At 43.2% G+C, this 12,466-nt stretch overlaps 1 protein-coding gene across 5 annotated transcripts in view; it reads right to left on the bottom strand.

Annotated features, from left to right (window-relative positions):
- ASTN2 (astrotactin 2) overlaps positions 1–12,466 on the bottom strand; it is a 902,747-nt gene that overhangs the window by 172,495 nt on the left and 717,786 nt on the right. For 3 of the 5 annotated variants that reach the window (XM_063082086.1, XM_063082087.1, XM_063082088.1), the window contains one exon: positions 9,881–10,146. In XM_063082086.1, the coding sequence (XP_062938156.1) occupies positions 9,881–10,146 (266 nt within the window). Of the gene's footprint in view, positions 1–9,880; positions 10,147–12,466 lie in introns of those variants that run through there. The other 2 variants (XM_063082089.1, XM_063082090.1) reach the window with 1 other exon arrangement.

Here is a 12,466-nt window from a genome sequence, read left to right as displayed (position 1 = left end):
TTTGGCAGGACAAAACAAGTGTTTCCAGAAACTGGAAGAAGATTATTATGGCTGGCACAGAAAACAAGAGGGATAAAGGTACAAGATGAGTCTTAAGAAATTAGAAGGACCCACTGCAAGCAGTCCCTTGTACAAAGACCATGGTAAGAATTGTTGGTCTTATGCCTAAGAGCAATTGGAACTGGTAAAGGATTTTTTAATAAGGAAAGTGATGTGAGCAAGTTTTAGTTTCGAAAATGTCACTCTGGCTGCAAAGAAGAGAATGTATTAGAAGGGGCATGGGTCATTATTAGCCAGTTAGGAGGCTACTGCAATAGCACAGGCAGGACTTGGATCAAGCTGGGTAAAAATGAACATATTTGAGAAACTGTTAAGAAGACAAATCTACAGGATTTATTAATGGGTTGTACTGGGGGGTGGTGCATGCAGGTGGGAAGGTCTCTGGTATGTCTCTTCGAATTCAGGATTACAAGACCTGGGATAAAAACACTGTCAGAAGAAAGGAAAAGCCATTCATAACAAATATAGTAGAGTGATCTGCAAAGGTTACAAATGAGAAGCTGCTATGTTTCCATTGGGTGGTGGAAGCCAATCTTGGAATGAATGGGGGTGAATCAATGTAGACAGCAAATGTAGTCTACGTTTTCTAGAAATGTGGTCATTAAGTGAAGAAATGAAGAGATGGTAGCTAAAGAATGTAATAGAATGCAGTGATAGTGTCTTTAGTACACATTTGACTTCCATTATTACACTTTTTAAAAAAAGTTGAAGGCAAGTAGCTAGTAGAGAGTATAGCAAAGTGAGAAAAAGCTCAGGTGCTCAGGTCAAACCCTCGCTCTGCCAGTTTCTGTTTGGAGGACGTTTGGACAAGTGATTTAACATTTCTGTGCCTAAGTTTTCACACCGGGAAAAGAAAGATAATAATAGTACACACCATGTGAGGCTGATGTGAGGGTTTGGTGAGCTAAGTATATACAGTGATGTAGCTGAGCTCCTGGCACATTGAAGTGCTCAGTAAATGCTTGTTATTATTAAAAGTACAAGTGAAAGACTTTCTGTCATTCTCTTTTTTATTACATTTAATAACCAAATTCAATGTCCCATGAAAAAACATGCTCTACTCTCCGACATGCATAAATGTTTGCATTTGCTAAAACTGTATGTCTTGTATATCTTATTGAATCTGGTAGTCTTCTGATCCCATGAAAGAGCTACGTTTTCCAGTTTTACAAGTAGGCAAGCCAAGTATTAAGTTCCTCTTTTGTAATTGACCATGAGCGCGTTGAGTAATATGCGGATTATTTCTCCCGCTTTTCTTTGATCTTCCCTGTTGCCAAGGATTGCCTGACAGTATGATTCCTGGCCAGTTCACCTCCTTCTCAGAATGTACTGAGAAGGAGAGGAAGTAGCCCATACTAGCAGAGAAGATTCAAACTGGATTATTGAAGAACTTGATTTTCTTTATTCCTAAACAAGGAATTCCCTGAAGGAATTTCAAAATGAGAGAGACATAAGAACCACAGTCTTGAGTAGTGGTTCTTAAACTCAGTGTGCATCATAATCAACTGGGAAGTTTGGAAAAATGAAGATTCCCAGTCCCACCCCTTAGAGAAACAAAATCAGTAGGAGCAGCTGGGAAGCTGCATTTTTAATGAATGCTTCCCCATCCTCAACCCAAGTGATTCTGATCCACTTTGAGGCACTCTGAGATCCAGATCTCCACACTCCACTAAGCACTCTTGCCCTATCTTATTGTGCTCTACTCTTTTTTTCCTTCACCTTTTAATATACTATAATATTTCATATGCTGAGTGCTAATTTTATGACTCACACACACCTTGGTAGAAATCAAGCTTCTCGACAGTGGAGATATATGCTTGCTTTGCCCTCTGATGAATCCCAAGTGCCTAGATCAGTGTTTGGCTCACAGGAAGCTCTTAGTCAATATTTCATAAAATTACTTGAATTTAATTAGCACTCTCTTCAGCCATCTCATATATGGACTTCTGCAGCAGATACCCCAACTAACTGGTCTCTTTATTTTAGAGTTCTACAACATTTGGGTCAAGAACATTTAGAAAATTTGCTGATGCCATGAGTCTGTTTCCCAGAAACAAAAATCACAAATAATGTATAATTCTGCATAAACTTCCTGGGGATGTGAATCCAAAGACCCTTTAAAGTCAAGGATCTGTTGGCCCCAAATTAATAACCCTTGCCACAAAACCAGCCCTGCTCCCTGCAATTCACCTTCCAATGTTGCTGTAATCATTAACCTGTAATTCATGTCTAGTTATATCTCTTCCTTGACCCCAAATCTTGAATGGTTCTTTATAATCTACATAGTACTCAAATCCTTCAACACCGCATTTAGTATTGCTCACAACTCAGCCTTCAGCATATCACTTTTCCAGTTTCACCTCTCCCAAATCTTTCATACCTGTTGCAAGAGTGACTGATTAAACCTACAAGCTTTGGACTCAGACTTCCTGGATTGGAATTCTTATCTGACAACTCACTAGCTGTGTGATATTAGGTTAATTATTTACCTTCCTCTCTAAAGCCTTGGTTTTTGGTTTTGTTTTTTAATTTGTGAAATGAGCATAATAGCTGGTTGGTTAGCTCAGTTAGAGCATGGTGGTGAAAACACCAAAGTCCAAGGTTTGATCCCTGCACCAGCCAGCTGCCCGCCCTCCCCCTAAGAAAAAGAAAGAAAGGAAGAAAGAAAGAAAGAAAGAAAGAAAGAAAGAAAGAAAGAAAGAAAGAAAGAAAGAAAGAAAGAAAGAAAGAAAGAAAGAAAGAAAGAAAGAAAGAAAGAAAGAAAGAAAGAAATTAAAGTAATAGTGAATACTTGAAATGTGTTGTAGGGGGATACAGAGTAAGAGAGCATATATTAATACACATAAAGCACTTTAAAACATGCCAGGCATTTAGCTGGTACTCTATAATTGTTAGCTTTTATTCTTCTACATGTTTGGCACACAGAATTCTTTTTTCTTTTTTAAGATGACCGGTAAGTGGATCTTAACCCTTTACTTGGTGTTGTCAGGACCACGTTCTACCAAGTGAGCTAATAGGCCATCCCTAAGTAGGGATCCAAACCCGCAGCCTTGGTGTTATTAGCACCACACTCTCCCGAGTGAGCCACGGGCTGGCCCTTGGCACATAGAATTTGACATGCCTTTCTTTTCCTTCTTTTCCAATATCCCTTACTCCAGACCAGGATTTGGCAAATTTTTTCTGTAAAGGACTAGGGAGTAAATATTTTGAGTTTTGCACATCATGCTGTTTTCTGTGGCTACTACTTAATTCTGCTATTGTAGTGGTAAAGCAACCACAGACAATATGTAAACATATGGATGTGGCTGTGTTTCATAAACTTTATTTATAAAAATAGGGAGCAGGCTGGATTTGGTCCATGGACCATAGTTTTCCAACTCTGGGCTTTGGAATCTTACAGACCTGAGTTCATGCTTCTCTGGTCCTCAATCTCCTCATCTCTTAAAGAGGAATAATAATAGTTAACATACTTCCATTGTATGTTGCTGGATGCTTCAATGAGAAAAGCATGTAATAATGTCTTTAGCACAGTTTTTGGCACATAGAATACACATGGTAGATATTATTATCTTCATCATCAATTTACTTACTTCAAGCTGTATCATTATCAGTCCATATTCACCTTCCCTTTCCCAAGAATACTTTTCCAAATTCTCCCCCTCAGAGTTTCCACCTCTCTCTCTGTACTAGCACTGTTGGAATGTCTATTGTATTATTTGAAAATAAATCATGCATTAATGTAGCATATGCAAGTAATTATAGTCGCTTATGTGGCTTCTGCCTTGTCCACTAGACTGTGAACTCCTTGAAGGCACAGTCTTTATCTTCTTCCCATCTGTATCCCACTTCCCAGCACAGTGTCTGGCACACACTAAGCATCCAGTGCAAGGTGACGGCTGTGATGGGGCTATGATGATGGAGGTGGTGGTAGTGATAGCGGTGGTGGTGGTATAGTAATAAGGGTGGTGGTAATGGTGGTGGACACGGTTGTGGTGATAATGATGGTGGTAATAATTGGGGGCAGACTTGGTTGTTAATTTACTTTCAAAGAGTAGTAATTTGGGATTCTCTTCTCAGTTTGAGCCAAGATGCAGAAATAAATCAAACAAATCTTTCTGGCAGAGATAAAGGATCTGCTGGACGGTCAGACAACCACAACAAGACCAAAATCATACATGATTCTTCCTAGGGTAGCATGAAAAGAAGAAGAAAAAAAAAAAAAAAAAAAACTCTCAGGACTGGACGTGAGGAAACCTGAAGACTAGAAAGAATCATCCAGATCTACAGGGTATTTTATAGTCTTCAAAATACTAGCAAATGATCTCTTAATCTTTCAACATAAGGCCCCTTTGGGGGAAAGTTACCACTCCCGATTTCACATATGAGGAAACTGAGTCTCGAAGAAATGAAAGATGTCTCTGAGGGTAGAAGCCATGCCTACTTCAAATTCAGACTTGGCTGTGTGGCCTGGAGAAAACCATTGCTCATCTCTAGGCCTAAATTTTATTATTTGTAAAATAAAGACGTTGATCTATGAAATAAACAGGATATAATTTTAATATCCCTCTGCTTGTAAATGCTGTGTCATTTGGATGCAGTACAAGATATGTATATATTTCTCTTCCCAATATTAAATTTAAGGAGTAAAATTGGTATTGTCTTTGAACAGGAAATAAATTGTATGTCACAGGATGTTTTGTCCAACCCCAAAATATTTCCTTTATATTCTGGGTAGAAGTTAGATCTGACTTTATCACAGTGTCAAAGGGGACCTTGGATGAAGGTAGCAAGTATTTCTCATCAAACAGATAAAGAAACAGAGACCTAGACAGCAGAAGCATGTCTAATGCCATATAGGACAAAGCCTACTTCAGATTCCTGGTGTCCCAATTCTCCAGTTCTCCCAAAGAAAACTCCCAACCCTGAAATGTGTAGGTACAGATACTATAATGCCTACTTTACAAATGACTAAAAGTAAGGTCACACAGACAGTGAATGGCAGAGATAGGATTCAAATTCAATCCTTCACCAAGATACTCCCCGCGTATGCTCCCCTTGGAGATTCTTCTTCACCCACAGGCTAAATTAACAACCACAAACAGTCTTGTACATTTAAGCACCAGTTGTACTGAGCCAAGCTCTGTGGCTTTGGGCTGTGTAAGGGCCATTTAACAGGTGGAGGGAGGAGATTTATGCATTAATCAAATTCTCCATCATAAAGACTTTTTTTTTCTGGTTTGTTTGTTCAAAACCACAGCACAAAGTGTAATTAAGGGCTCCTTTCCAGCTGAGGTGGAAGGCATCATCCTTTTCCATATGTTCACTGGAATGGACCCAAAGAAACCCCAACCACCCATTCTTGGTGTCTGATGATCTCCTGGTGTCTGATGATCTCCAAGACCATCCAGAGCATACCCTGGCTCTGGTCCAAAATCAGAGGCCAGAACTGCTCTACAAATCTCAGGAAAGTCATACCACCTCTCTGTTACTCCCTGACCGTGCCACAAAATGGAGCAAAGGAGCTCACTCAATGCCTCAAAATACTCAAGGAGTCAAAGGTTCTAATATGAAAGAACTTCCAGTCTTCATTACAGAGTCTGCAGGAAAAGGAGGTCCTTTTACTTATGTGTAATTCCATCTATAGTACCCTTTACCCACAGTATATGAGTTCCAGCAATGTTTACAAAGTGAGAAAATGCTCCTAAGATCCCATTTGTAATCTGCTTTTTGGGGTGAACCAATGGTCTCTTGCACACAAAATATGGATCCTACTCTAAAATATCATGTCCCTAGCATTTTGGGCATTAGCAAAGTTACTGATTACTACCTAGAAATGGAGGTACCAAAGGAAGCATAGAAAAAAGATCAGTTTTATATGAGTATTATTTTTATCACTATCATAGATAACATGGTTTGTTTAATGCTCTTTGCAGGGCATCATGTATTCATTATCTCATTTGATTCCCATGAAGTAGGGATCAGGAGACCACATTTTACAGGTATAGAAACGGAGGTTTGGAGACACCATTCTGCATTACACACAGTGAACAGGGGTTTGAGACAGGATTACAACCCAAACTGGGTACAGCACAGAGGCTGCACTACCTCTTTCCATGTAAACAATGTTTCAGGCAGGAATCTCAGACGGTAACTCACTCAACCTATTTGTTTCTTCATGTAGGAATAGAAAGCCCCAGAAAGGTATAAGGAATTGCCCAGGGTCTTGCTATGACTCAGTGTCAAAGCCCATGCCCCTCAATGCCGGGTCAAGGCCCTTTGTGTTGAGAGAAGGGGTGATGGGGGCTTGAGGCACAGGTGAAAAAACAAACAATGGACAAAATCAGAGTGACTGCTTTCTCTTCACACCAGCTTTGTTTGGTGGCCCTATTCCCTTCCTCCAGGATGATTTCCAGACCTGCAGTGGGCCTGTCCCATCCACTCCTACTACAATCTGGCTCCCTTGGGAATGTTTAATACACCCCAGCCCCTAAGCTGCGATGAAACTTTAAACAGGACTGTTATTTGGGCTTAGGAAGGGGGAGAAGAAACTGGAGGCTGGGAAGAACACAACTCTAGTCACCCAGCTCTACCATTTCTTTGCAGAGATCACTAAGAGGAGAAGAACGTGGAACTGAGAAGACAGCACCCATGCCTGTGGGTCTGCCCTAACCTCCCCATGGTTCTCCACTACTCTGAGGCCAAAGTGCTCTCCGCAGCCTGCACAGGTCTGCCTGACCTCTCTACAGTGTTGTTCATGGAGTCCCCCCTGAGTCTCAGCCCCAGCCACATTGGTCCTCACTGACTTCCTCAAATGGGACACATTTGCTCATTCTTCAGGTCTTTGCAGAAGCGGGTCCTGCAACCTGGAATGCTCTCGTACTTCACCTCCTACCCCGAACCCAGTCCTCCACAATCACTTCATGTCCCCAGCCTCCAAGGACTCAGCTTAAATGTCACTTCCGCAGGGAAGCTTTCTCTGATCCGACAAAGCTCCTGTTACACACTTTCAACCCACTGGCCTGGACTTCATAGTGCTTCGCACAATCTGACTTTACTTATTTGTGTAATTGTTTCATAAATATCCATCCTCTGCATAAGTCTGTCAACTCCATAAAGATAAAGACCTTGTCCTTTTATCACACTCTTCACTTCTCAGGGCATAGTACAGTGCTCAGCACAGAGTGGGAACTCAGAAATACTTAATGAAGGAATGCACGACCAAGTGCTTCCAGCTCAGCAGGTCTCCTGTAAGGAGAACAGTGACATCTAGTGACTGCTTTCACACTCTTGGGATTCTTTGATCACACACCTCTAACTGGCCTCAGAAAGACCTCATCGGGTTTCCAAAAAATTAAATATTTCGACGATGCTGAGGGAAACTGGCATAGAATCCAGACAAAGGGGAATCCGGTTCCTGAGCAAAGGGGAAAAGAGCAACCTCCCTTCCTGCTGCCACACATGTGGCAGGAACACATTGCAAAAGCCCCATGACAGCCTGCAGATGAGGAACGTGTGGCCCAGAAAGGCATTCTTTGGGGTAAATTCACATAGCAGTAGACGAGGATGTTCACAGCCTTATTTACCATGTCCTGGAGGGCTGCCTAACAGCTTCCCGTGTGCTGTTTTACTGTCCTCACTGACACAGCCCTAGTCAGACTACCCTCGTTATTCACTGTGAGCTGCAACAGCCTCTCGGGATCACCCTGAGTCTGCTCTTACATCCCTGCCATCTATTCTCACCCTGCAGCCAGAGGTGTGGTGAGATCTATGTATTTTGTTGCTGTTGCTGTTAGTTCGGGGACCACTGATGCACAGAATTAGACTATTTGCCATACTTGGTTCAAGTCTCAAGCTCTTGGGTGTGCCATCCTAGGTTAGGCTTTATTTATTAGGTTAGTTAGTTAACTAGTTAGTTAGTTTTAATACTTCAATAAACTCCCACAAATCCACCACCAAAAATGCCAATGAGGAACTTGACTACCTACATGAAACTTCCTCCCCAACTTAACATTATCATCATCCGGAATCCTATGTACATCATTTCCTTGCTTCCCTTTTTATAAAGTTTTATCACATCTGTATTTATTCCTAGAAGGTAGTGTACTAGAGGTGCATGTATGTGTGTGTGTGCACTCTAACTTAAAAAAGGGGAAAGGGCATCATGCTATGTAAAAATCTATCTTTGGGATTTATTTTCTTCACTTAATATTATATTCATTCATTTCAGAGTAATAGGTGTCCCTACAGTTCATTCATTATGACTGTTGTGGTATATTCTGTTGGATGCATATCCCACACCTTATTTAACTTCTCTCCCATTCGTGGTCATTTGGGTTGTTTACTGAGGGCTCCTTCAATCCCATCAGCCTCCTTCTAATCATGTATCTTCATCATCTCATGGCCCTCAGGATAGGGTCCAAAATCCATGACATATCTGGCTTGCAGAATTCTAAATGATCAGGCCCCTTCTAACCCCTCTGGCCTCACCCTGGCTGTCTCTCCATCTCTTGGTCTTAGTCATGGGGAATTTCTTTTGGTGTTTATACAGACTATGTTCTCATCCTCCTTAGGACATCTGTCTGACACTCTCCCCACCTCCTTATTCCATCCCTTCTCTGTCCTCTATGAAGCCCTACCTGACCATTCAAAACTCTCCTGCACTTAGCCCAATGGAAGGCCATAGGAGAACCACATAATCCATAGAGTTCCGATGGACTCAGTCAGTGGTTTGCCAGATTGTCCTCTTTAGAGGTCCAGGGCTGTCTGGGAGCTGCTGTACAGGGAAGTAGGAGATGCTTTATCCACCTTCCTTTCCTCACTGAAGTGGTGGCATCACTATTCCTGATTTTATGGATTGGGGTTGCCAAAAGATTTCGTTTGGAGAAAAGTGTTCCATGAACACAAGTTTGCAAACCAGTGAACCAAATTATTTATATGATCCCCTCAAGCTCTGACATTCTGTAACTAACAGTGAGAGACAGAGAAGAGAAAAAGAGGATATATAATTTCATGGTTAAGTATGTAAATTCTGGATCAGATCTACTTTGAGCAAATAACTTAATATCGCTGAGGTTTCCTTAGTTGTAACATAGGTATGATATTAGGATAAACCATATGGAATTGCCATTTTTGTAAATCAAAAATGGTCAGATGTCAGCAATTTCATAAGAATCAATCCAGTATTTGTAAGTAAATCACAGATCTGGAGGGCAGACTAAATGAGATAATCCAGGTATAGTACTGAGGCAGACACTGCTACGTTCTCACCAAATCCATGCCTCCTTCTTCGAGGCACATAGATAGAATACATTTCCTTTCCTTCATTACAGACCGGTGTGGACAATGGCTGAGTTCTAATCAATGGAATGGGAGCTGAAATGATGTTTTCCATTTTCAGGCTTGGTCCATTTAAACCTTTCATGTGCAACCCTCCATGTTCATGTTCTTTCTCCTTCTACAGCGACCATGGAAACATCAGGTTGAGGGAGCACAAGGAGGAACGGGCTAGTCCCTGGGAACAGACTGGGTCCCTGAACCACTTCTCAAAGTAAAGCCACCCATCAATCAAAAACATCTATTTGAGACTCTGCACAAACAAAAAAATAGCCTCTATCATATTAAGCCACTGAGAATCAAAGATTTATAAGTTACAACAGCTAGTGTTACCAAGCTATGTAAGTACTTAGAACAGGGTGAGAAATCAATAAATGCTCTCAATCATGATGATGGTGATGACAATCCCATGGACAAAGGGTCCACAATGGTAGGAGTCAGGAGGGTTGGTCAGGTTTGACTTAGCAGCTGGGCCAGGGGAGCTCACCTCCTTTGTGCCATTGTCTTGGATGAGGGTATAAAGTGGTACCACACGGTTGATTTCCAGTAGCACTGGTGTGGGGCTCAGCTGCTCCTTGCCTGGACAGCGGCAAAGGTGACAGGTCGATGGACAGCGGCCCTTCTCCTCGCAGCGGATCTCCACACCTGAGATGAGCTGGTCATCTGACAGCATCTGGGCTGTCAGCAGACCGGAGAGGTAGGTGATGAAAGGCATGGACTTAAGCTCCTTCTTGCTACCAAGCTCTGTGGTCTCTGGGTGGGCACAAAACAGGAAGAGTGAGAGGTAAATTCAGTATTGTTCATAAGGTCAGACTCTTGAACCCACAAAGAGCATATGCTAGGGTGAAGGTATCCATTGGAAAGGAAAAATGGCAAAGTGATTTGCTCCTGATGCCTCCAAAAGCCCACTGGCCTGAGGCTTCAGAGACCAGATGGTGTCTTACGCTACCATTTACATTAGATACGCTCTTGCTGTCTCTTGCCCTCAGGTTTAAGGTTGATACTTTGGGTAGAGACTCCAAAGTTCTTCTGAGGATTCTAGGCAGCTCAGCAATAATTTGCACAGCACAAGAGGGAAACTGAGCAGATAGGATTCAAAACTCAAAACTGTCAGCCTCAAGTAGAGCAGTTCCAGTTTCATTCCTTTTACACACTGGCCTTCTATATAAAATTTCATAAAAAGAAAGGATTCTATGACTATATCAAAAAAAAGCTCCACAATGTATATCGACAAAATAAAATTTAAAAAAAAAGCTCAAGTGAGTGGAGCAAGATGGACTACTAGAGGTGTCTGGTGCTCATCCCCCCCCCCACACACACACCAATAGACCAAAATAACAAATAAACAACTGTATTTTGACTTGAACGACTGAAGAAATACACTGCAGAGCTCCAGAGAAATGATGGAATCCTCGTGGAGCACAACAGACTAGGACAGCACCCTAGAGAGCCAAGCAGGGCATCCTGCCTCTGCCTTGCTGTCTCCCCACAGGGACCAGCTCAGAGTCAAGTGGAGAGAAGTTAACCTGGAAAAACCCCAGCTATTTCCTCTGCTGCCACAAATACGAGCAATACCTGCCACGGGAGAGTCCCCCAGTCTTCTCAGGCCCCAAACCCAGTTTGGAGAGTAGCTGGGAATTTATGCAGCTTATAGACTCATAGTAGAAGCCCAGGGAGAGCAACCCTCACTCTCCTGACCTAAGCAGTTATGACACAGTGCCATCTTGAAACCAAAACCACTGCTACAGTGTGTCTTGACCTGGGCATCAATGGAAACATCCATCCTGAGGCCCTACCTTCATTCTATTACATTTGCATGGGTGCTGACAGGATCATGACCCCAGCTGCCTGCAGCCTAGACCAGACAGAAAGATTGAGACCCCAACATTGGAACCCACCCAGCCTCCCCTAGCCATGAAGAGAACTGGCAGACCTACTCAGTGGGGAAGCTGCCAAATAACAGCTATCCACCACATTCATGTACACCATTCTCTGTACAACCCGCTGGCCTGCTGAGCCCATAGATGCCTGTCCCAGCCAACAGCTAGTCCCACAGTAGCTCTGCCTCTCTCCACAGTCCTCCACAGAGCTGTCAGGCCCTGCTGCACATGTGTACATCTCCTACCTGACTGACAATGATTGGGCATCAGCCTTGACTCTCCATGGCAGACCTCTGCAGAGCTGCCAGGCCTGGCTGCACTCTTGCAGGCTTGCTGCAGATTCAACAGTTCATCTGACAGCCCTCCGTAGAGCTTCTGGACCCTGCTGCACTGGTGCACATCTACTCCTTGCCTGACAGCAGATCAGGCAACAGCTCTGCCTTCACCGGGTGGCCCTCCAAAGAGCTGCACCCTTGCAGGCCTGCTCCAGTCTGAACAGCTCATCCAGTGGCCCTCCACAGAGCTGTCAGACCCGGATGTACCTGTGCACTCCTGCTCCCTGCTTGACAGCAGATCAAGTGGTGGCTTTTCCTCCTCCAGCAGTCTTCCATAGAGCCACCTGGCTCTGCTGCAGCCACACATGCCAATTCCTGGATAGGCAGTGACATCCACTCCTCTGATAGTCCTTTGCAGAGCCACTTGAGTCCCTCACCCTGTACACAGGCACACCTGTATCCAGCCGAAAAGTTGATCAGGCAGTATACCACCCCCTGGGAGAGACAACCTCAGAGCTGCGTGTCCACGCCTGACCTGATAGCCAGTTGGGCAGCAATTATGAGCCTAGGAAAGTCTACCAAATGGCCAACTGGCCCTCTACACCTATACATGCCTGGCCCAACAACCAGCTCAGAGTCCCCAACTCAGCAAAACAGAACCAGTGTTGGTACAAATTCCAAGTCTAGGCCACTGAAGCATTTGCAGACATTGCTGAAGAGGATTATATTGCTCTATTTTTGTGTTGCTATAATAGAATACCTGAAACTGGGTACTGTATAAGGAAAAGAAGATCATTTGGCTCACAGTTCTGGGACAGGTGCATCTGTTGCAGGCCTTAGGCTGCTTCTACTCATCGCCAAAAGTGGCAGGCAGCCAGCTGGTGCAAGATCACATGGCAAGAAGAAGCAAGAGAGAGA

The sequence above is a fragment of the Cynocephalus volans genome, chromosome 17, assembly GCF_027409185.1.
Source record: "Cynocephalus volans isolate mCynVol1 chromosome 17, mCynVol1.pri, whole genome shotgun sequence".
NCBI classification, from domain to species: Eukaryota; Metazoa; Chordata; class Mammalia; order Dermoptera; family Cynocephalidae; genus Cynocephalus; species Cynocephalus volans.
This window is presented reverse-complemented; position numbering and strand designations above follow the sequence as displayed.